The sequence below is a fragment of the Thermobia domestica genome, chromosome 10, assembly GCF_964235325.1.
Source record: "Thermobia domestica chromosome 10, izTheDome1.hap1.1, whole genome shotgun sequence".
NCBI classification, from domain to species: domain Eukaryota; kingdom Metazoa; phylum Arthropoda; class Insecta; order Zygentoma; family Lepismatidae; genus Thermobia; species Thermobia domestica.
Genome location: NC_137463.1, coordinates 194130667 through 194157662, shown reverse-complemented (window position 1 = coordinate 194157662; position 26996 = coordinate 194130667). Strand labels below are relative to the sequence as shown.

The following is a 26996-nucleotide window of genomic DNA, read 5'->3' as shown; positions in this document are numbered from 1 at the left end:
GTCCAAACCGTATCATAAAGAAAAGTTATAAATGTTCAAATGAAAAATTGGATGTTACTTATAGATGTAGCAGACCGTGCATGTTTTAAATTTCAACGTGAAAAAAAAAAAACATTGAATTATAGGATGGAAACAAATTTGTGTCGAACTAGTATATTTTTTTTTTCAAAATACCAAAGAGGTTGATATTTTCTAGTCTTTTCCCTAGAGCTCAAACGGATCATAGTGTCAGTTGGATGTCAGTTCGAGTGTCAGTGGCTTCATGCAATCCTGGCTACGTGCCTGACTCAAGATACAATCGAGTAATAGGTGAATAAAGACAACGGGAAGGCAACGTACGTATGTTGAGTTCATTGCTTTAGGAAGGCTTGTAACTACGTGAACTGTGTCGTCTTAATCAAGATAATAAAAAAGCAAAATCTTAATTATGAACCAAGTAGTGAGGGTTAAAATAGAAACATAAATTATAGGATAGTGCAACTGGAAGACAAGCTCGATAATAAAAAAAAATTGACCTTCCACTGACATCATTTACGATTCAGGAATATACTGAATGAAGATTTGATTATAGAAGAGATTGTTTTGATAGAAAGTAGAAGAACTAGTATCTTTGCTTTCCAGAAGACATAGCAGTTATAGCGGAATCTAAATCGAATATTAACACAATGCCAGAAAATGTTTGACGAAATGCGTATAGGCTAAATCACTATTGCGATGAAATTAAAAGAATAAAGAGAAAAGCAGTGGTGACTGGGATGATTGATATTGTGACAACTAGAACAGACGAAATATTGTCAATACCTATGTTGTATTATTAATGCATTATTAATGCAGGTGTAATGTGTCGAGCGATCACTACAACGTTGGATTGAAGACGTCGACTTACTCTTGGAGAGCGTCTCTAAGGTTTTAAACTACCCTTAGAATTGGGCGTTGGTTAATTTGCATTTTAGCTCAAGTTTACTCTCTTTCTGATTGGATTGCAGAAGGGTGTATTCGCTTCTCCTGAGTTTTTAGTTTTGCGCACAGTGTTCCTATACCCTTACGAGAGGAAATTGGTTATACATAATTCCATATATGGTATTACACAAAATACATAACATTGGGGCTGGGAGGAAGCAGCTGCTCTCTTCTCCTACTCTAAAGTTACTATCTTTCACTCGGGATTACACATAAATGTTAACTAGTACCATTCTACATTCTTCACACTCTATAAGGTTAAATCTGAGAAACATTAGGAATAGTCATTCGTTAACTCACAGCTGCTTCTACCAGTTATGGATTTACAAAAGCTAATTTACAAGTCCTCCCTTATGGGAAAGGTTTCTATTTAATGTGTTTGCAGACCTATTTTTATAACAGTACCAAAAGCTGAATATTCCACAATATTGTTCACAACTGTTACTTCCGTTCCTTAGATACTATAGCTGTCTCCGAGTATGCAATTGGGTTGGTCTTAGAATTTTCTTAAGGCAGTGCAAGTTCAGTCGCAACGTGTTGGCTATCCAACCCCGGATTCCTTCTTACGGAGAGGGTGAGAGAGATGAACTAGCAGCTGGTTTGATGGGAAGCAAGGGGAAAAGAAAAGGGAGACGTGTTATTTCTGTTTCGTCTCTTGTTGTTTCCTTGCGATATCCAAAAGAAAAGAAAATTTTCCATATCGAAAATCTTACACAGGTGACAAGCGAACTGGAAATGAAAATCCATTGGATAAATGATAAATGATCTCTAATACGGTTGTGATCATGAACAGAAGTACATTATGTGAGTCATGGAATGAGAACTACTGAAAGGACTTAAATGTTGAGTACTGTACTGTATTGAGTAAACGTGTAGAGACTATTAAAAGACGACCTAAGGTATTGGATTTCTCAGAAATTTGAACGTTGAAAAAATATTGAATAAAGTTAGTTGATTGGAACAATAAACTAATGAGGTTCATTGGTATCAATAAGAGAAACAGAATATAGTTGAAAATACTTAGAAATAGGTAAGAATGTTGTTAGAGAAAAAATGAATTCTGACTGTCGTTGCAGAAAGCATGATGGAAGGAAAACAAAATAGGTAGGAAAAGTTGAAAATAATGAATAGTATTGTAAGAGTAATTCCCATGTTAAGACGGGGAGGTTTCATGAAATTCATAATGTATGGAAACTTCAGAATTAGTAGCAAGCGATCTAACAGTGATGAAAGATAATTATGATAGATTGAATTGCTTGATATAGAAACTGCTGACTACCTCTTACTTCAAGTAGCTTCCCAATCATTTTAAAATTTTGACGTAAACTAAGTTGGGTCTGTAAGCATTATTTGTTTTTGTCTCCCTTAATTTCAGCACGCCAGAGACGCTCATGGCACTTTTGAAACCATTTAAGCAAAACTTTCTTTCTTTATTCTACCTCACTGTGCGTACTATTACAGCGACTTTAAGATGCAATTCCTAACTAGAATCCGCAATTATTCTGTATTAATCTCTTTGCATTATGTATTTTGTTATTTACAATAGCTTTATAAAATATTAGAACAGTTTTTCATGTGTCATTGAAATTAACATTATTTAATCTTCTAAACATAGAACCATTTTTAATATTTACATTTACATTTCTTTTTTCAGGAGAAATGAAACGAAAGTACCAATCATTTACACTGCACCATATAATCATTACTTCGTTCATGATTGTGGAAGTTGTGTGTCTCGTAAACAAAATGGAAGCCAATATCAAAAGTTTGTTTCTTGATATCGAAAGCACACGAGAAGAAAATGAACTTATAATGGCGTTCTCCGCTGTTGCTCAAAACTTACTGAATGCTGAAAAATGTGTGACATTTGTTTTACCACAATTATCTGTAGATTTTGAAGCCAGAGTGTATAAATATTTACAAGATTTATGTATACCGTTAAAAATAACCAACCCCATTATCCAAGTTGAATATATTCACACTATCTTTGAAACAGAATGTTCGAAGATTGTAATACTGGCGCAAAACAAACTTATCGCCCTGGATATAATCACACATGGAATTTCAATCCAACATTGGCGGAGGCAATCAAAGTACTTTATAATTTTAACTTCACCTGTTTCATCCGAGCTTACCATTGAGGACTTATCTGAGGAACTTTGGAATATGAAAATCTTACACGTATTAATTGTTGCTGTAAGAGCACATTTTGTGAAATTATCAAATATAGAAGTAGAGATTGTGAAGTATTCTTACAATCCATTTGCAATGCTAACAACAACTAAAAAATCTCGAAGAGTATCGCTTAATATTGTGACAAAGATTGACGAGAAAGCTATATTCCCGAAACTGAGAAATATGAATGGCTATCCTCTAACTGTATCTTACTCCACAGTTTTAATATTGAACTACCTAACGAGAACCAACGATGGACATTTTGAATGCAATGGTGTGGCCGGAAAAGCGTTTGAAGCATTTGTTCGTACAATGAACGTCACTCCAATCTACAAATACCAACACCAGGAGAACATGGTGGGTAACATGTTATCAAACGGATCTTGGAGTGCCATTTTAGGAGACCTAATGGATGGAAGATCCGATCTAAGTTATAATGTTGCCATTCAAGATTACCACATGTTCATGCATTTCGATACCACTTACCCTCTTGTGTTTAGTATGGCTGTAATAGTGGTTCGAAAAGCTGGTTTTCTACCACAATGGATGAGCTTTATCCTTCCATTTCGTAAACACATATGGTTTCTCATTTTAGCAAACATGTGCATGTTATCAATTGTACATGCGGTATACAAAACAGTATTCAAAGCCAAATGGAATTTCCACTCCGTATTTGGTGTATGGCAAATTTTCCTTCAGATCTCAATCCACAGACAACCTACAAAAAATTTTGACAGATTCATATTTTACCTGATAATTTATTTAAGTTTTGTTTTACCCGCAGCTTATCAAGGTGCAATTGTGAAATTTTTAACTTGTCCCATGAAAGAACGGAATTTAGCCACGTTACAAGAAGTAGCGGATTCCAATTTAGAAATTGGAACAACAGAAGATCAAGCTGATCTAATGAATGTATCCACTAACAAAGCTGTTCAAATCATCAACAAACGGCTTATACGTCTAAATCCACTGAATCTCCCATTGTTTCTGAAAATGGTGGCTTCAACAAACCGTAATGCTTTTATCTGCTTTGAAGGAATAGCAAGATACATTTCGAAGAAATTGTTCAGATCAGCATTTCATATCGTGTCAGAAGGGGTATCAACCAATCGCATTGTATTCCCATTACCGAAAGACTCACTTTTGTTTCCGCTACTGAACGACTTTGTCAAAAGGCTTTGGGAAAGTGGTTTGCCACTAAAATGGCTGGATGATGTCGTAGGAGAGAGGTCATCTAACATCTGCAAATACGTCAATTGTAAACACAAAGTGGTTTTAACAATGCATCATCTATTACCAATATTTTACGTTTTATGTATTGGTTTGGTCATTGGCTTGATTATATTTATGGGAGAAATTGTTGTGAGCAAAACAGAAATTAAATGAAAAACTGTATCAATGAAGTACGTAAATCGAAGCAAGCACAGTGTAAAAGTAATGTTGAGTCATGAAATGGTTAATGTTATTGAAAATTAACAGTGTGATTTTCTGTAGAAGTTGAAGCTTTCAGTTCGTTCTAAATCAATTAAATTGTCTACATATAAGGATTATGTATGTTTGTTCCATGTAAAACTAATAGAGCATAAGAAGAAGATTGGTACTCTCACTTTGCAATCCGTATATCCAAGGTTCAAATCCTACGACGGCCATCCAGAATGAAGTTTCCTTTAAACTTACTTGACTAATGCTCAGACAATACGTACATAGGTTCTAGCTGGCTTCATCCAGAAATTCCTTCCCATGTTTTACTGTAAAATTATTACTACCAGTAAACCGTGTGAAAACTACATATATCCTATCTTAATATGTAGTAAAACAATTACAAAACTATTTTAAAATGAAACAAATTGCTGAGCAGTATGGTAGAGGTTGTGATACAATAAAAAAATAGAATGTAATTAACAAAGTTACTGATTATCAAAGATATTAAAGTTTATATTTCCTTGATAATGAATACATTGAGTTTATCGAGAGACTCTTGGAAACATTTCAACTTTCAGCATATGATCTCTCAATCATAACAGGATATTTATGATTTTTCTCAAAACTTTGGTTCGAAAGATTTTTTTTATATTCTCAGTAAATTTCAAAAGTGCAATTGAACCGTTGAGTTGACAAGAAAATAATCTCCACCAGCCCTGTATTCGAGAAAAATTAAAAAAAAATAAACATTATAACTCAGAAACGATGACTCAGGTATGATCGTCATCTATTACTAAGTTGTTAACTTGATTTCAAAGAATTGGTGAATATCAATAAAGAATAAGAAGAAAAGTTGCGTAGTTTTTTATTTAACATACTTTAAAATCTCAATACTCAATATAGAAAATCTTGTTTGAAAGTTGTAATACCAAAGAGAAATGTTTTAAAATAAACAATTTTACTCCAACTATGACGGGGAAACTTATTTTAAACTCAAATGTAATAAGCAAAATTATAAATAATGCACGAATATATTACTCTAAGAAGTTTAGGGAATACTGTAATAGCTTTTTTTTACACTTCTCCCTAATCAGACGTATTTCTTACGCCTGTTCTTCTTTTTGTAGTTTCTATAACGTCCGACTCGTTTGAACTCATGTCCAGAATCAAAACTACTGTACAAAAATCACAGACAAAAATCCTTGACAACACTATAAGGACACAACGATTGTTATAATAAAGGGTGTTTTGTTAGAGGCGGAGAACTTTAAACTGGCAATACAGTTTTCTGTGATAGCTGATATTACTATTCTCGGTTATTTTGAAGTTAGTTTGGTCTGGCAATTCATCATGAATAGGCTCATGCCGGATCAACGTTTGCAAACTGTGCAAATTTATTTTGAAAACAATGGTACAATTCGACAAACTTATCGGGATGGACCTGGACCGAAATGGACCTGTTAACTGGCCACCTCGTACGTGGGATTTGACTCCATTAGATTATTATCTCTGGAAATATGTAAAGTCGCATGTCCACGCCGAGAAACCAGAAATAGTTGAGTACTTGGAATAAAATATTCGACGCGTTATTGCCGAAATAACAGTCTACATTTACTGCGAAGTGTGTGTACCAATTGGACCTCCATATTACACTTGTACTCGCCAGCCACAGTGGCCACATGCCCGAAATCATATTCAAACATAATGTCGTAAAAATGACTGACAAATAAAGCCAATTTCATGGATATTAAAAACACTTTTCTGTGTTTCATTTCAACATAAAGTTATCCTTTTCTTTATAAGATACATATCGACGAATGTACAAAGATTTTGCGCTAAAATCACAAACACTCTTTTGTCATTAGCATAGCGCCATATATTTCTGAAGAGTGAGAATAAGAAGAAACTCCGAAGATTCTTCCTGTTTCAACTCAGCCAGAACTTCATCTCACTGAATGCTGTAAAGGGAGCCATAGAAATCTCTGGCGTTCTTCTTTCGTATACGAGTACTGCATGATGCATTTATAAGTGAATAATTTGTATTTCTCAACTATTCTTTGCAAAATTTGGAGTTTCTTCCTTTTTCAACTCAGCGATTCAATTGCGCTTAAAAAACCTGAAATTTTTATGATTATAGCAATTCTCGAATTATTTCATTCTAAGTCAAATACTAGTTTATGTGTTTCGTAAACGAATTACATCATATAATAAATGCAGTTACTTATTCGAGAATGGGACACAAATGAGAGTTTATGTACACGAACTAGAAAACTGTTTGCCTGATAGTGGCTAAGTATCAATTTCGTTCTTTTTTTTTCGCAGCACAAAGTATAATTTTCAACAGTTCATTTTGTCAATACTAGCATTTATTTCAATAGTCAATACATGCAAATTAATGTATCAAAGATCTGTCATGAGGAGCACTCAATAGCATTATCAGCTACATTTCATTTAAGACTATTGTGCTATGGATGGGGCATCAGTTAAGAGGTCAGATTACAGCGACTAAACACTAAACTTAGGGATGTAAAACATGGGGATGAAAACTGATGTCCTGCACAGAACGTAACTGCTAAGAGTTATGTTTGAATGTAAATAAAATTCAAATGATTAAATTTTGTAAAAAAAAAAAAAAAAGAAAAAAAAAGAAAAGAAAGAAAAAAATAAAATAAAATAAAAAAGGCTACTTTAAAAGGTGAGATGTAAAGAGTAAGGTTTATATTATGATAATAAACGATGAGCACTAGTCTGAATGATTCGTGGGTGAGTGGTGTCGTCCTTGTCGTCTGGGATGACGAATGTGTCGTTCCTGCGTCTTCCACTCCCTGGATAGTAACTGGAGAAATCGAAATTGGATTACAATTGGAACCAAATCCTGTCGATCTATTAGGGACGTTGAATCAAATCCACGATAAATATTGTTCTTCATTTCTGTTTACTCGTAATGAATCTGGTCTTCTGTCGACCTGTTTTTGTGGTGATGAACCTTCAGAATGGCAACTCTAAAGATATGGAACAAAGCCGTCGCCAATGGCTGTGGTGTGCTTCTTCACTCGATGTTGAACCTGTCAAACCTTCATGATGAATACCCCTTGAAAACGTGTCCTTTGTTTAATCAGAATACGATGACTCTTGCCTACAATGATCGAGGAAGTTTTAGGCTAGGCGGAAAGGAATGTACCAAAAAGAAATGGAAACTAGTCTTACATTTATTGGTAGCTTTTGCAATGAAGATATAATTTACTTAAGCTGTTTGTAAATGTACAATGTTTAGTTTTAACTGAACTGACGATTTTAATCATTCTAATATATTTTCTTGAAGCAATGAAAATAAACTGATTAAATCCAACAATTCATAATATAAAGGTAACCAAGAAAGTTCTATCGCTTTTGTGGAGGTCTGTGTTCCACTGAACCTCACACCGTGAGTTGAATGCGAATGGAGATAAGGCGAAGGTTAGTTATTGGTGTAGGTATATCCAACGTACTACCTAGTTGTGGCAGTTCAGTTACGCCGTGAATTTGCGTAACAACAGAGTGAACATGGGACCTCCACAGAGCATCATAAGGGCATGTATGCTGTACGAATGCCGCTGCAGCGGGGCGGAAGATATGTCAGGCCTTTGGTGAGGGTGTCGTGACTACGCGGACAGTGCAGCGGTGGTTTAACAAGTTTAAGGACGGTGACGAAATATTCGAAGTCGCACCATGTGCAGGAAGACCAACACCTGTACGAAATGAAGATCTTCAAGCAGCAATTGAGGCGAACAGTGGCTACACATATGAGGAACTAGGACTACAATTCAGTGTGAGTGGAGAAACCATTCAGCAGCACTTCCATCAACTTGGGAAGCACTACAAGTTGGGTCGATGGGTCCCACATGATTTGACTCCGGGCTAGATGGCAACGCGAGCAGACACCAGTGTTTCTTTGCTGTCTCGTCTGAGGAAGGAGCCATTTCTGGACAGGGTTTGACATGTGATGAGAAATGGGTCCTGTACGAAGCTCCACAGCAAAATTATCATTGGTTAGCATCCCATGAACCGGTTCCAAAACAGCCGAAACCAGCACTACACCAGAAGATGATCCTCCTGTGTGTTTGGTGGACTGCTCTCGGCATCGAGCATCGGGAACTGCTGCAGCTAGTCAGAGTATCAATGCAACTGTGTACTGTCAGCAGTGTTCAAGACAAACTCAATACTCTGGATTCAGCACTTCTGAATCACAAAGGGGTTCTCCTGTTAAAGGTCAATGCTAGGCCCCATGTGGCTAGGATGACGCGAGACACCATTCTACGCCTTGGATGGGAAACACTATTGCATACACCATGCTCCCCGGACATTGCACCGTCCGATTATTACTTGTTCCATTCCTTGGACAATCACCTAAGAGGGTGCCAGTTCAAATCCCTAGTAGAGGTGTAAATTGCACTTGGTACCTTCTTTGCTTTCCTACGGCCCACCAAGTTCTACCACGATGAAATCTATGGCCTTCGAGAACGTTGGTAGAAGGTCGTCGATGCTGATAGGGACTATTTTTGATCTTCTAGTTACGTCTTAGGTGACATATCGATGTTCGAAGGTGACGGGTGAAAAAGCAACATAATTTTCTTGGTTACCTTTATAGAAGTAAACATAACTTACATTTAAAAATATTTTGGAGATATCATAGCTTAGTGGTAAAGCACTCAACTTTGGTGTCACATGATGTTGTGGTGAACATCATGTGTGTGGATTTTCCCGGAGTTCTTCCTTTTGGTCACACATTTTTATTTGATAACTATCATTCATTTTCACTAGTTATCTATTTCCTGTAGCATACAACATTCAACATATAATTATTGATCAAAATTTTCTGAAAATATTAAGGAAAGTAATAAATGAATAAAATTGTTTTGAGCAATATATTGTGCTTTCATATACATTAAATACAAATTCACTGTAGTCAGAAATAATGGCAGCAAAAACTTAGCAAAATTAACAAAAACTCTCAAGTAATATCCAGCTTAAAAAATAAGTGATTCACATTCATTGTTATTCCTTACATTGTGTTGTAATTCACCATTATTTTATATTTTACATCACAGAATTCTCCAATATTTAGCATCTTTGGTATCTAATCAATTTGGCTCAGTGTTTTAATATGGTAACATTAGATAGCTCAATGCTCTAGATAAAATTGACCCTAAATTTCTATACAAAATAGCAAACTAAAATCCATATCATTTTCTAGATATTTCGGTTGGGTATTTAAAGATGGGTCTATTATAGGAGTAGCTCCCACTGTTGCTAGCAACATATTTCTGAGGATGAAATCCTCCAGCCGTAATATTATAAAGTGGAGGTCCAATAATTCTTGATCCAATTTCGTGATTTCGATAAAAGGTTTTTTCTGCATCGAACGAAGTATTTGCAACAGGAGGAATTTTTGTGTTAAGAAAGGACCTACTGTTTTCGAGGGATTTCTTACGGGCTAACCCGACTGGATTAACTTCTATTGCTTTCGCCATGCTAGATGTCAAGAGTGGTGATAAATTTTTAAAATTTGTCTGTCGTGCCGTTATAACACGTTTGATTTTAGATGCTTGTGATAAACTCCAAAACTCTTTTTGTTGGTATTTGTTGTCCAATTGTATTCCACCCTTCTCAAATTTGAGGCTACTAAACGTCTTGGATCGTTGTAATAGTCCCTCAGGGCCAACATCTTTGGTTAGATTTGTAAACGACCTTTGTCTGGGAAGGGGCACATTAATATTAACCGTCGTTGTTGCTGAACTACTATGCGATAGTTGATCCTTACTAAAACCCTTTTGTAAATACGTGTTTATATTGTTGTTCCGCTTGATCCAACCATGATCACTACTGTACGCTCCTGTCAAATACTGACAGTTGATGCCGGACTGTGATTCAATGACCGCATTATTTAACAACGGCGGCTGGATAGTCTTTGAATTTGTTAATCCTAATAGCCTACGTCCATAACTCCCAGCGTAATACGGAATAGATTCTACTATACCATGACCTTCGCCAAAATTCAAAGACAAACTTTGTTTTTCAGTATTTTCCGTATTTTTAAGATCTTCTTTCAGTTGTACTGTATCTTCTACGAGGTCAGAATTTATTTTGTTCGTTTCCGTAATACCATCCCTCACGGTTGAAGTTTCCAGGCTTGCATCCGCTTCCACTACAGATTCTAGTTGTTTATTGGGTTCTAGATTAACATTCCTCTCGCTCTGGGGATTCGTAGATATATCTTCTTTCGAGTCATCATCCACTTTGAAAGTAACTGTTTTATTACGATCCTTGTTACGTTTAAAAGTGAAATCTGAAACAACAAGCATATCATAATCTTTAATCAAGGTTATTACTATTATTATTAATTTAATCGGTACTTGTTGAAGAAACATCAGTCACTATTTTAAAGACTAATTTTTTCTCCTTTTTTGAGTCCTGATCGATACGGCTATTATTAAAGCTGAAACATTCAAAGATATCATTTACAGCATTTACAACCTTTAAGGTAACATTTACAAATAAGAAAAAGACGTTGTTTTATCATTAAATATAACCCTATCCATACAGATTTGTTAAAAGTCGTAAAAACGGTAGTCGTTAAAATAGTAGCTGACGTTTGAATATCAATTCAATTGATTGTCTTGTTGATAAATCTGTTTGATTCATGTTATATTTAACAATATACTCGGCATGCAAAATACTTACATTTTACAGAACGGTTCCAAATAAGTTAGAGATCATCAAGATTGTATATGCACAGAAGTCATTCCAAGCAATTGCAGCTTACCCTTTCTATTAAACGAAAAGTAATACGTCAGAGTACAAAATGGCGTAAAATTCAAGTTACCCATTCACAAATCTAAGTTTAACCTAAAAAAAAATTAGGCAGCACACCACAACAAATCTTGAGCTTCAATTCTCCGGACAAAAGAGTAGCGAATGCACTGTTACCAAGGTCACATGAAAATGTGATCAAACCTATCGTACTTACCACAAGAAAGGCAACTATATCATACTACAAATACAAATTATTGGGTAAACTTACTTTTGCCCCATTTTGTATTTATTGAAATATAATTCTTCTTCACAGTATACTATATAAAGATAAAGCTTGCAGACTATCCTACTAGATTGAGGGTTTCTATCAAACCAAAATAAGGGGGGAGAAAAGGAAAAGGATAAATGGGCAAATTTTTTTAAATGTGGAACTTCAAATAAGTATATACATATATATATCACCGATTACGGAATATGGATAACAAATTTGAGACATTTAAGATGAAGCTCTTTCTTTCAATTTGATATTTCTAGAAATAGTGTGTAGTTACTATATCATAAATGTATTATTTCAAATAATAAAATAATGATAATAATAAATTAATAACTGTACAATATTGGAGTCAATTTATTTTTAATTACAATTAATTTTCTGTTAATTGAAGGATAATGAATATTACGAAAAGTACTCTTAAAAGTACTTTTTCCCCTTATACACTGCTAAGAAAACTTTTTTTATATGCGTTTATGAATAATAACACATTGAATCTTATATTAATGTTCCCAAGTCTTATGTTCTGATCTTATGTTCTGTATACTTTTCCTCCGTTCTGGTCTTATGTTATGTATACTTCTTCTACCTTGATGACATGTTGCTTGATAAAGCTTATTCACTTACAATCTTGAAGTTGTGAATTCAGAATGCCAAAAGCAAAGTACATCATTGTGATCCTCCTAAAGAAAGTGTCCAAACACAGTTTGCAATTTCTATTGTGGAAAGGGATGCTCTTTTGATTGATACTTTCGAATGTATTTACACAAATAACATGATTAAACGATCCAGTATTTCTTCCCCTATTCGAAATTTGAGAAAGTAAAAGTACAAAAATTGGGAACATCTTAGTCCAGTGGTTAGAGCGTTGTACTAAAGCCTGCGAGGTCCTGAGTTCGATTCCTGGCTTGTTCTTTCCAATTTTCGGTGTCCACCTTGCATCGTGAGGCAAATTGAGGAGTCACGTGACTAGGTCTAGAAAGTTCCTGATACTACGCCTGTTAGAGACGCTGACCATATTCGTCGCTGGGCTGGTAGTTCAGTCGATCGCTAACAGATGGCGGCTTAGGCGCACAAAGTACTGTTACATCATGTGGTTTTGGTTTTTGTTTTTTTAAAAGTAAAAGCTAAAAGAACGCCAAACAAATAGTATTAACACAATGTATTCCTTTCTTTCTTTCATACGTATAAGATTTCAATTTTTAAAGTTCAACTTGCAAGCGTGGAGGGGAATTTATCCTCTTTGAATATTCTTTATGTGAAATATCATCCCAAACTTTAGAAAATACAACTTTACGGCAACACAAACTTTTACCGATTTTAAAAAACTATTAATTTAAAAGTTGCAAGGGCGGTTTAACATAAATGTTCCATTCTTTCCATATACGAAATACTTTTATAATCTTCACCGTTGTATATACTAAAGGTTTTTATAATCATTACTTTAAGAATAATGTTCACACAAAATATTGAAAAATTTAGACCATATTTTTAAAGTTCCTATTTCTAAATCTGAACATCATAATCTGGCTTCAATCATTAGATTCTGTCTTATACGATTCTTGGTTTTGCGTTTAACGTTCTTTTCCAACACTTAGGCTACAATATAATTCCAAATTAAGCATAGTTTATTGAACTATAGTTCTGCTTGCCATTTAGTTTCAGTTTTGACAGACATTAAATTATACAGGGTGATTTTTTGAAAAACTCGCGGATTTCATTTGGGTCTAGAATTTCTAATTGAATTCCAATTTTCATGCGGTTTGTGACAAATGATCAAGGAAGGATGGGAGATTTATAGAACTATTTTTACTGGTTTAAATTCATCCGCGTAATATCAGCCACGCCTGAAGAAAGACAGCAAATATTCGCCAGTGTACCTTACAATTGAAATCAAGTGCGGTGTGGTGTGGAGATTTGAGTTTTCTTTGTTGGATGATAACCTCGCCAACATCACCCGAAACAGGAAACTGGACCGTTGTATTGGGAATTGTGATGTACAGTTCTGTTTAACTGTGTGAGTATAATCAGTACACAGTATAATCAGCACACAGTAAGAATAGTGTACTCTTTGGAGCAACATCAGTTTATCGCTAACGAGTTTTTGGACAACAGAATCTGTTGTTGTTACGCAAAGGACATTTAGAAATAAATTTGCCTCACGTTCTGCCCCAGACAGGAACATAATATGGTCGCTAGTAAATAAATTGAAAGAAACAGGATCGCTTTTGAGTGAGACAGGGAAGCATCGGATTCCGCAGATGGGTTTTGTGGAAGATGTCAATTACCGACTCCTTAGGTCGCCCAAGACAGTGGTGCCCACCCCCCCTCATGTCCATGACGCACCCCCCCTCAATTGTCTATCCGTATTTGTTCTTCCATGAAAAAAAACTTTTCGATTAATTTTTACACCCCCTCAAACATATTTATATAGATTTTAACCCCCCTCCAAATATTTCAATGACGCAGTTTGCGTCATAGCCCCCCCTTGTGGTCACCCCTGCCCAAGAAATCTCTCCGTCATTTGTCTCAAGAAACCGGCTATAGCTATTCAACATGTGATTTATGGATGTTACCATTAACACTTACTTTATGTTCTCACTAACACTTAATTTCAATTCTACAATTTCGCTTCAAAAATCCAAAACCTCATTCCAATTTCAAGGTACACTCGTGAATATTTGCTGTTTATCTTCAGGCGTGGTCGATATTACTACGGATGAATTTAAACCGTAATTCTATAAATCTCCCATCCTTCCTTGATCATTTGTCACAAATCGCACAAACCGCTTTTAATTAGAAAATCTGTAATTTGGTAATTTATATGGACTTTAAATTAAAATTTGGAAAATGTGTTTCAACGTTTCCGAAAATTCCGTTCGCAACGAGGAAATGAGAGTCGTTTTTATAACGTCCAAATTTCCCTTTCTTTGGTGAGAAAATGTTCAATGTGAAGATTTGCTTACGTTGGAGATATGAAAATTGGTGTATAAACTCTTAATAAAAATAAGAGAATACGTATTTCAGGCTCGGCGAAAATTTCCGCTTCTAATGGGGGAAAGGGGGGAAATTCCTATAATATTAAGATGATGATTAATGTAAGGATTCGCTTAAGATAGAGATACGAAATTCGTCAGATAAAAACTCTTGATTAAAAATAAGATTTGTTGTTTGTGTTCGCATCACGGAAAATGGCTTGCCCATTTGAAACGAATTTTGCAAAATAGTTAATACCTACCTAAAGGAGTTTTAACATGTCATTGATTAAACGACATATCGTACGGTTATTGACGAGTTCAAAGTATTTGCCAAAAATAAAGTATCTCACGGGCTTTATAATTAGGCTTTCATTGAAATTTGTGTCGTGAAGAGGGAAGAAGGTTCACCTATTTTCCTTAAACCTATCCTCCTCATGCTAAGAATATGCATTTAATCTAGTATTTATATTTTGATACACCAAAGTACTTAACAAATTAAAATGGGTCGCCCCTAAGACCTATTCTCCATCACTCATCCAAATCAAACATTATATCATCAGCAAACGACGTCGAACAGTCGACGCAGACGTGGCAACACCCGTGACAGTGATCCAGCGTTGAGCCAGTGATCCAGCGTTGACAGTGATCCAGCGATATAATAATTAATAAAACTAATAAAGGGTGATTGATGACTCAGTGGTAGAGTTTTCATCTATGGTATTCTAACCCAGGACATGTGGGTTTTCGATGGCCAATTTTGTGTTCGAAAATTTTCTCGGTGGTAGGCCTACTCTTGGTTCCCTTTCTTATATTTGTTCCATCATCACTCATTAACGAATTTAGTTTATCAAAACTATATAGCAGCGTTTCCCAACCTTTTTCAACTTGCGGCACACTATGTGTGTAACTTGAATTCTCGCGGCACACTCATAGTTATTATTATTTGTAAATGTATATAATACCGTGGTATTTTTTTTCTGTGATTACTGATCTCCAGAGCCCGGGTCTTGTTGACCTAAAAAATTTTAAAAAGTGACATATAAAATGACACTAAACTTCCTGTAAAATGACCCTAAAAATCACAAAAATTGACCTTAAAACTTACGTTTTCTCAAACTTTTATTTCATTAAACATTGACATTTTTTAATGTCCATTTTAATAATATCCATAATAACTCATATTCAAAAAGTTTTGTTTCAGTGAGTTGCAGTCCATTTATCATTTATTTCTATTGATCAGTGCATTGTACGGCATTGTAAGTATTGAAAGCGTCAATTCACTCCCGAGTTGAAACTAGGAAGCACTCTTAAACAATAAAACTTAGCAAGTTTAGACTACATGAAAATAATAGATAAAAACATGTTTAAAACCCTTGTACGACTTTGTAATGCATTTTTAGTTATTCACGTGATCATATTCTTTGTGGTCAATAACCCATAACTATCTGTTTGGCCACCTACCAACCCCCACCTTTCGTTAATCAGCTACAGTTTAGTTTTCATTAGCTTGTTTAGAATGCAGTTTTTCCACTCCAATAGTCAGGAAGTAAGAAAAGAGATTATTCAACTTTGTCTTTTCCACATCCGTAAACCGTGTTCATTTAAAGATTTCCTTATGTAGAAAAAAAGAATAAAAAGAGCATAAGTGACCTAAAAGTTACCTTAAAATATTAAAAAATGACCTGAAATTTCAAAACAGCAAAAAGCGACCAAAAGTTGACCCTAAAAAACTATATTTTTAGAACCTAGAGTTGATGGATAACGTTTTTATTTGAACTTGCCATGTCCTATGCGTAACAGAAAAAAGTTGACTTGTCAACAAGATCCGGGCCCTGCTGATCTCCTTCTCACAGAGAAGAAAGCTCAATCACTGGTTCTTCCCCGTGGTAAATCATTATGCTTATTTTTAATTCTAATTTAAAAATAGAAAACAATTGCAATGAAATATTGGACTCAGTTTTTTAAAACTAAGCTTTCTTTTTCAAAAACTGTATCCAACCTTTCACTAAGAAGAAAGATCACCAAATAACGAACGAACAAACAAATCTCTTTTAGTTTTAAAACACAAATGTAGGTAATTTGTATGCATGTTCGCTTTGTCGAAAGGATTGAATGATATTTTAAAATTTCAAGTTACGAAATAGTCTGCAGCAATAAAGAACCATTAATAGTCGTAACAATGATAACAAATACTTTTTTAACATTAAAAATGAACAGAAAAGTAACACGGTATGAAACTTAAAGTTGTAGATTTATAGTAGAGGTTCATAATAATGTGAAATACAAATATACATGAGGGGCTGTCGTAACTCGGGTTTTTTTTTCAGCACTGCATTAAGTTTATTTCAAACTTTTTCTCCTACATCTCCACACACACCTTGCAGCAGTCTCTTTGCATCCTCTATGATTTCCATGGATTTCGGTAGAGGCCGCCCAACAGTCTCTAGCTTTTTAAAGCTCGTAGGTAGCCAACCAAAATTGCTGTCTAACATAGCAACTAACATAGCAGACTCCGATGGAAATGAATGAACAACAGGCTTATTTTGTTTGAAAATGTTCATTATAAAAATGTACTGCCTGTATCCAAGTGCCCCATCGCGTTAGCACAGGCTCCGGAGCTGGCAGTTGATCTCAGTAAACTTGAACACGTTTTGGCGCCTTAACAAACATTTTTTTTTTTCGTGGAAGAAACTAGTTGATTTACTTCGCAAAAGTTGTCTCTCACCTCTTCAGCAACACGCTGAAGAGCATGGGCTATACAGGTGAAATGAATTAAGTGAGGATAAGAAAAAAACTGTAAGTGCTCTAGCCACTTTTAACATGTACGCTGCGCTGTCTATATAGAGAACAAGGACTTTTTCTTCCTAAACTCCTCCCGGCCATAACACTTTAAGACCATCGTTTACAAAGCGAGCAATCGTGGAATGATTCATGCGTTCCAGCAATTTACTCGCAATAAGACAGGATTTAGATGGAGCATCTTCACTTAACTTTCCAATCACTAAATTTGCTACATAACGTCACAAAAAGTCTGTTGTTTCGTCCACAGAAATCCAAATATATATGAACTACCTATTTCTGCCCTAATGGTATCTATAGCTTCCCTATAACAAACTTCGAGATAACACTTTCGAAGAGTGGATTCGTCAGGAATTCGACCCCCGCAGTACTTCTCCAGAAAAGCACGGTATTTTGGCACTTAAAATTTGTTCCAAGGAATGTTTGCTGCTATCATTGCTTGGCACAAGTCTTTGAAAAACTCACTCACTGAAGTATATTGATGCATTTGTGTCAATAGTGCTTGTTGTTTTGCAGTTCGCAATTTTTTATTTCTTGCATGGAGTGCACTTCGTACATGTTCTAACTGAGATATCATTGGACATCCAATTTTTTTATCACACACTTGGCACAACACCACTTTACCGTCCGTAGTAAACGCATCATCGATAGTTACCCACGACCGCAATTTCGGGGATAAAGTTGAGGCAACCGGAGCCATTTCTAACTTTGACGGTCAATACAGAACACGTGCGTTTTGCAACTACAATACTAGAGTACTGTACTCCTAGTTGAACAAGTGAAGTTCTTTGAAAACTTAGGTTACCTGCTATGATATTGCCATTGTCGCCAGCTTCTTGGAACTAACTCTTGCAGTAAATTCCTGGAAGCACACTAGCATACAGTTTTAACTTGAATTGCAGAATTTGCTTTCATCTTTTTCCCCGTCCGACCTCCGATAACAATCAAATAGACTTCATTTTAGGAATTTCCTGGCCAGTCGCCTGTCAGGCACGTGATCTGCCTTTCTCCAGAGTTGAGAATAAAGGGCGCTGCTAATGTACCCCAGAGGGAGGATTTTTACTTGTTTCTTCTTATATGTCTTTTGTTATCGGCGAAATTTCTGCGAAACATGGTTTGACAAATAAAAAAAGAGAGAGAGATTTCTCTTTCGGCAAAGAAACGAAAAGATAGACATGACAAAATCGAATCTAGATGCAAGCCTTGCACAGTTGGAGAGTTTATTTACTTTTTTTTTAATTAAAATTTCAGTAAACTCAAAATTTTAAGGCAGTTTTATGTTTAAAAAAATATGTAGAAACCATAGAAATATGTAATATTGGTCAAAATATGTAAAAATATGTAATATGAAACTTGAGTTGAAGCACCCTACAGGTGTGAATCACAAACATTTAAGGATTTGACGAACCTACATATGAAGGAAAAAAATATGTAAATAAATACAAATCCGGACATTACTAATCATGGATTCCGTGATTACACTCACAGGACGCATTACTGCTGGTGGCGATATGCATCCTTTAGTCCGGGCGTTGCTTCCGGCCAGTGATGCACTTTTGCAACATGGCAGAGTGTCAATTTACCCCGTTGAAGTTGTTGCCTTGTGATTTTATAAACATTGAGATCACCTCCAATGCCTCTCCTGGCATCCCCCAAAACCTGAATCTCAACGTTATTGAACACATATATATAGTTAGTTCTGGAGTTCAGACTCCGAAGTAGGTATCTTTCTCCATTCTTACTGACGAAATGCTGCACTGAATGAAGTAGTACAACATTCCTCTGGAAACAGATGTATATGGTACAGCAGAAAGAACACTCTATTTGGGAAGCTTATAAATTCAAGACCAAAGAAGATACGGCACATTGATTTGCTATTAGTGTGTGATTTAAAGTGTATGAGAAACTTGCAAAAGAATCAACATAAGATTAGAAAGCATAGGAGCCTAGGAACCGATGAGTGTTTTGGATACCTATACAGCAAGAAACGGGACCTACTTATTTAAAATAGAACTTTGTAATGCATGCATGTATCCTTAGCAAAGTTTTCCCAGGGAGGATCTGCAGTTCTGTTGTTGGTAGCCGTTCATTTTAAGAGAGCATCATGCACGTCCGCAGGATTTTATTTCGGGACGGGTTCAGATTTATTAAAAGGATAAATTATATTGGAATTTGTAAAAGTCACCCCTAAGATTACACAAAATGTACAAAAACGTCAGGATTTCGGGGCATTAGTGCCTCCAGGGCCCACCCCGTGGGTATATTCTTTTTAATCACTGTAGTAATTAGGATATAAATCTTGTATAATTTGTTTTGGACATAAACGTTTCCTAACACCTTAGAAAATACTATTCTAGTAAGAAGTTTCCAATTTTACTAGGTACGATTGCATGAAAAGATATATTTTGTGACACATGGGATCAGTATTTCTTTCAGAAGCAATGTTCCGGGGGGGGGGGGGCACACTTGGTATTCCGGGGGCATTGTTGATCTATTCTATTTATTATTATATTATAGACGTATTATTTTGGTCTCCTCCGGGGGGCACTCTCAAAGCTCCGGGAAGGGGAGGCAGTACCCTTCCCCCCCAAAAAAAAATGTCTGGAAGAAACACTGCGTGGGATGGCTGGGAAACCCGAATGAGGGACGGAGGAATAGTACTAATGCTTAGAGAACGGAATGTGCAGCAGCAGACACTGAAATCACTGTCTCTTGCAGGATTCTATCACTTTTTTTTTCATTTTCTTCTGGTGAAGTAAATATTTTATTTTCCTCTCGACATATGCTTACTACTACCTAGAATAAGTATATTTATTTAGTGAACTATGAACGAACAAACCTAGCATAACGTTACACTTTAGAAAACATATGACCATAGATTGTAATTTGCATACGTTCATAGAACACTGTTCGTAACACCATTGCAGTGGCGTGGCGTGACACTTTCACAATTGCTACCGGTTGTTGATATTACAAGTATCTCTAGTTTTTCAATATCAGAGAATCTAGTATTTTTTTTCTTTTAGCGTATCAATCATTTCAGACTATAGGCATTGGCAACAATTTTTTAGGAGGAGAATCAAATGCCACTTCATTTACCTTGATCTTTTTGAAAAGTGTGGCTCTTCAGGTTCTTCCATTTTTTACTAAATATAATCGAAACCGTCTCTCAATAATTTTAGATATTCTTCAGTCATCTATTTTTTTCTGCAAAAACTTACATAATAAATTTCCTTCTGTAAGATATTGAACAAGAAGATTTCTTATCTTGATCCTATTACATAAAACAGTTCAAGTAAAAAATTGAAGTCAAAACTTTGAAGGGTTTGGTAGAGTTTTGCTGCACGAACTCTAGTTTGGAATCTCATTCGTCGATGTTTTCGCCATGGATTTAAAGAGTCCTAACAGTTCATCTTTAAAGCTATACAGCACATCATTTATCCTACTTCTATAGTTCCACCTTGTGTTTGAGGTTGTGGGGATATTTTTGTTGACTACACAGGTCGGTAACCAGCCCAAAAATGTAGGGGAGGGAGGCGATCCAACCTTTTCATAGTTCTTCACCATATTATAGTTTATTTGCAAGCCTACCGTGAACATTTTAGGGGGGCAGCAAAAATTTAGGGGGACCCGTCCCCGCAAACCTCCCTGCACACGGACATGTGACTACATAGTCCAAAGCATTTTTTTGGGGGGGGGGGAAGACCGAGAATAAAACAGCAAGTCACGACATAATTTTAGAAAAAAACTTACACTCTTTTGCACAGTCAACGAACTTCCTAACACTAAATTAAGCCTATAGGCATGACAATAGACTTCTGTATATCTTTGTTTAACAAGAAGCTGCTGCTTCCTACCTCACCAACCATAACCGAAGATCCATCGTATGTTTGAGAAACAAGTTTTCCGTATTGAAAACGAGTCAGACTGTCAAACACAATTTGGGACAGTCAAACTACGGTATGATGAAGACGATTGCACAGTTTTTTTTCAACACATCAAACTGCATCAAAGTGCAAATTCAACTAGTAGGCTAGAGGCTAGAGCTGGAAATTTGCTGAATCGAAAGTATTCTATACTAAATTAAAAACAAAATATTTTCAACTTAGTTAGCATAAATCCTAAATAATAATAAATATACGAATTAGAAGGAGCGCCGGGAAACATCTTTACTTGTCTCTAATTATCATTACTATGAAATTGTATACTGTTAAAACAATGAAATAACTTTACGAATACGGAAATTACAGCCAACTTTTCATACTTGGATTAGGAAGCAAACGAAACAGTATAATTGAGTCACACTGCCAGTTCGATCCTATAGTGAGTGGAGAGCGAGTAGAGTAAACATGCTGATGATATTCTAGATTCTCCTTGTTTTGACAGGGAAAGTTAGTATTTTTTCCTGTTCCACTCAGCCGAACGGTAACATAAGGGCCATTCCGAACGTCTAAATACGAGCGCGCAGGAGGCTTCTGGCTGGCACGCTGAAAGGTGCATCTGAAGTGAATGACCGCTATCGGGGTTCGCGTTACCTCTGAAATCAACGGTATCAACAACAGTATGTTCCTGTTTGGCGTTGGCAATGTAAATGCGGCATAGGCCATCCGAACTTTTTTTAAAAAAGAAAAAGAAAAAAGAAAGAAAGAAAGCAAAGGAAAATATGTAACATCTCCCCACGTTGATGAAATTTAGAGACATGTGAAAACAACGAAAAACTGCCGTATTTTTACCGTTACCGCCGGTAACAGCGGTAATATGCACTACACGCCCCTGCACCAATGTATAAATATAATTTATCATGGGTAATACATTTCTAAATGATATTCTATTGCTTAATCTTCTGCACTGTAAACTACTCAATGTAAATGACTCTTTTACTGGGAATATAAGTTGATTCGTTTAGAACCTCAAAAATCGTACTAGGTATTCGAAACCACGATAATATCAGGCATATTTTTGGAAGTGGGGAGCCAGAATATTATGCTTAAATTTCATGCTTTGTTGCTATATTTTTTTGTATTTTTTGATGGTTTAGGTAGGTTAGTTTAGGACATTTGGATTCGGAAAACCAGAATTCTTTGCTTAAAATTCATACTTTCTTCCTTTATTTTTTGTTTTTGATGGTTTAGGCTAGGTTAGGTTATGTTAGTTTAGTTTAGTTCTTAGTATTACACTTAACGTAACATCAACTCATTTCTCCTGTAAACATGGTGATTTTACCTGATTTTGGCCCCCAGTTCCAAAATTATTTCTAATATCATATTATATATATCATAGAGTTGAATTCTAAAATGTAAAATTACCGGCATACGCTTACAATCCTGGAAACAGATTAAGAATAATTGAGTTTTAAATCTAGAAATTTGTAATTGATCCTGAGAAAAATACCGGTAGGCCAGTAAGTATGGGTGACTTGGCAACCCTAGTATAGCAGGATAGGCTCGATCTGTATGACATATTCTGTCTTGGTTGAATCGGGATTTGATGGGGTTTGAACAAGGATGTATTTGATGCTGGCAGTAAATTAGTTTCTCGTCGTACCTGAATCCTAATAATACATATAAGGCCTACTTTATTTGATACATTGATAAGACCTTATATAATATTAACAATCTGTCCTTAAAAGAAATATACGTACCTTCAGTGAATTTCGGCATTTTATAAGTTCTTAAATAGGTCTATTTTCCTTACGAACTACGGTTCTTTTTCGCAAATAAAAACTTCACAAAACTAACCACGCTTTATAAAAACAAATCCTTATTCTGCTTCTAACAAAGATGAAATACAGTGAACAGTATCTAAAAGATTGCTTCATGCTTTGTTATTTAGTTCTTCGTTTGTTTGGTAAAGATCACACGTTCAACAGAATATTAACCAAAAAATGTGCTGATGGTTTGTATAAATTGGTAACACTTATCACCATTTCAGAAACAATAATTTACAACTAAACACGTGACTGAACAGCTGGTTATAAGGTTTTAAAATATTATAACTTTTGATCGAGGTTGCCAGAAGAAATCAAGTGCTAAAATGATTTACTTTGAATAAAATTTCTGTACATTCTGCTAACTTATTGTTACAACATAAATAAAGGGAAACGAAGAAAAAAAATAAGGCAGGTTTCTAACACCCTGTGAATCAAAGCATGACGTCTTTAAGTTTGGAAATATCTACAAAATAAGAATCATTGATTATTGTGGTTATACCACAGCAAAATAATAATCCAGTTTGTCTCTCTCTCTAGTACTGAGTTTACGTATAGAGTAAGACTCGCGACTAATTATTACTTATAGGAACACGGCGTGCAACACTTCTAAAAATTTCCAACAACGTATATCCATTTTACATACCTTATGTGGCATCATGTACCCAGGGCCGGCCTTAGATGGTGCGGAGCCCCAGGTTTACAACAAACTTGCACCAAAGTCTGTAAAACCAATATATATATATATATATATATATATATATATATATATATATATATATATATATATATATATATATATATATATATATATATATATATATATATATCCGTATATATATACCTATATATACGGATTTCTACACCCAGGCTAGTCTATACTTTTTGTCTTATCTTGGTGTCAGGAATCACCTCTCAAACGTTGTCGGTGTTGTTTTGAAACACCCTATATATATCTGTTGAATCAAATGTTAACTTCCTTTCCATATAACTTTTTGTGTTTATTATTACATCAACTATTGTCTGTTCAAAATCACAAGTTACAAGAACAATAGAAAACTGCTTCTGAAATAAAATATTTGATACTGCAGAGAAACTATGACGAAAAATTATTTTTATTTTTAACGCTGATTCTTCTTTTTCTCGTCTCTTGTTGTTTCATCCTTCCTTAATGTTTTTCATTTCTGGTTTCGAAAGGGAGTCCGGACCCCTCAGTTTCCCCTTGGCTATGTGCCTGTATATAAGGTACATTTCAATATAAAAGTATATGTGTAAATCTACAACTAGCAATATTACAGATATCATTTCTGTAGTATATCATTTCTGAAAAAGATATAGTCATAATACTAGTTGTTCTAGTGACCCCCCGAAATTTTTGAAAGTTGTTAAAATAAAACCTAAAATTGCTAAATTATTTTAGGTTAATTACGGATTAAATTTATTTGTATATTTATTTTCGTATTTATTTTTACATATAGATTCAGTAATAAACTTGAATATGTAGCATTGACAATACATATCTACAAATTTCAACTTTCAAAAATGTGAAGAGATAAAACAATGCAATCCTTACTAAATCAAACGTCCTGAAAATGAAAATACCGTGAGGTTTTTCGTATCACCCTCAGATTTTCTGCTATGATAACGATGATGATTAACTGCTAACAGGAGTAAATGTAATTTAAGATATAAAATAAATGATGATTACGAAGATAAATTCCAAGTTTTAATGAAAGAAACACATGTATGTGATACTAAACATTGCAAATATATCATTTACAAATTTATGTGTATATCGTTATTACATATTCATATACAGGGTGTTCCCGGAAAAGCCAACAAACTTCGCACGTGTGTTAAGAACCTCAATACAAGGAAAAATCTGCAACTTTGATCGAAAACGCTTAGTTACAGAGATAGAGATAATAAAAGGGTAAGAGGAATGGCCAATTTCAATAATTACTTTTACTTAGCTCTCTCTCCGTAAGAAAGCATTTACAACCAAAGTCACAAAAAAAAAAAAAAAAAATCTTGCGTATTGAGATCCCGAACACATATGATAAGTTTGTCACTTTATCTCCGGAACACCCTGCATGTTTACTTATAAGTTTGATTAAGAAAAATGATTAACAGCAAAGACAGTTTCGGAACACTTTTCCGTTTCTATGTTGTGGAGTCCTCTTTCTCAATCTCTACTATAGGTGCAATACATGCCTTTGCGTGGGGTGGCGAGATTCGAAAGACAGCAAACTTTGTCATAACTATATTATTTAAAATAATACGTCTTGTTGAAAACAGACTTCATGATGATGATAGTTAAATTTACTAAGCTGATCTTCAGGTAAGATTTGTTCTTTCTGGAGAAAGGTAGACGAAAAATGATGGCATTGCACAGGGCGGCAAATTGCCTAGGGCCAGCCCTATTTACAACTTATACAAAATAGAGACATGTTAAAAACATAGTCCTTTAATGTTGTCATCAGCATTCTCAATAATACGTTCGCAGTAATGTGGAAGTTGTTGGATCGTATTACAGCATCTGTTGTGTCGATAGTTCTAATGGACCGGTCTACTGCCTGACCAATCTCTTAAATAGTTCTAAAACGAATGCCACGAAGAGGCTCCTTCATCTTAGAAATCAACTCAAAGTCACAAGGGCTTAAGTCCGTGGAGTAGGGTGGATGGTACAACACCTCCCATTTTCATCCATAGAACAAATCAGTCACGTATTGCAATGTATGCGCTCGAGCATTTTCAAGCAAACGATGGGTAGGTTGTGCAAAAACGTCACAGTTTTTTTCAAGGTTGGTTTGCAAGTTGTGTTCCAGAGAGCTACAAATATAGTGCGTATTGACAGTCTGATGTGGTGAAAGATATTCGTTAGAATTACACCATCCCAGTTGTACATGAAAATCATTGTAATTTTCACATTGTTTTGATTCTGACGAATTTCGGATTTTCGTGGTGTCGATATTCGTTTCACTAGCGTTTCACCATTGTGACTTGTGCGATTTGACTCATGCGTCTCCTCCCCTCTCGAAATGAGTACAAGCAGCGTCATATCTTAGCCATTTCTGCATTTCTATCAACGCATACGGAACCCATCATAATGCAATTTTCCGCATGCCTAAATGTTCCTTCAGAATGTGCAGTACAGCTATATGTGCTAATCCTGTCTTTTGAGCCAGTTCACGAATAGTATAGCGTCGATCAGTATCCAGTAACGTGATAACATCATTCACGTCTTCTTTACTGACACAGGGACGACCGACGTTGCATTTGGCGTCCCTCCTTAAAGGATCGTACCCATCTAGCCACTGTTTTAAGGCAATGCAGATTTCAAACCAGCCTCTTGAAGATCTTGATGACAATCTTGTGCTGTAACGCCTCTAGCTCATTCAATTTTTATCTAACTCATTTGTTCTTCTTTCGAAAACCTTCCCTTACACTACTCATATACGTGTGTGTGTAAGTAACATACACCGCCCGATACACGAGGTTCTGTTCTTCTCGTCTGCTGTTCTTGCGTGTCATGGCGGAAGAAAGAGTCTATTTGCGCTGAGGTAAGGTAGGTATATAATTCACATGTGGTTACAAAGGATATTTTATTTCGTTGTGTAGCGTCTCTAAAACAGTGTTGCCACTATTGAAGTTCCAGCCCTCGCACATATTCGTAAATATGTAATGTTAAATAAAGTGCGCGCATTGATAGAGCGTGCCATTTTCCAGTAAACAGTTGATTCGTAATCTTTCTATCTAAGATGCATGTTACCTTACTAGTTATCATTACTGACTCATTCAACAGGAATTATATATATATATATATATATATATATATATATATATATATATATATATATATATAGAGAGAGAGAGAGAGAGAGAGAGAGAG

At 35.4% G+C, this 26996-nt stretch overlaps 1 protein-coding gene across 1 annotated transcript; it reads right to left on the bottom strand.

The window, feature by feature from the left end:
• Positions 1-9380: 9380 nt before the first annotated feature.
• On the bottom strand, positions 9381-23246 carry LOC145662918 (uncharacterized). The gene is made up of 2 exons (XM_081728923.1): positions 23039-23246; positions 9381-10882 (listed from the first exon to the last, which is right to left on the bottom strand). Exons 1-2 carry the CDS (start codon positions 23055-23057, stop codon positions 9780-9782), a joined length of 1122 nt encoding a protein of 373 aa, XP_081585049.1. The 5' UTR covers positions 23058-23246; the 3' UTR covers positions 9381-9779.
• Between the last annotated feature and the right edge of the window lie 3750 nt (positions 23247-26996).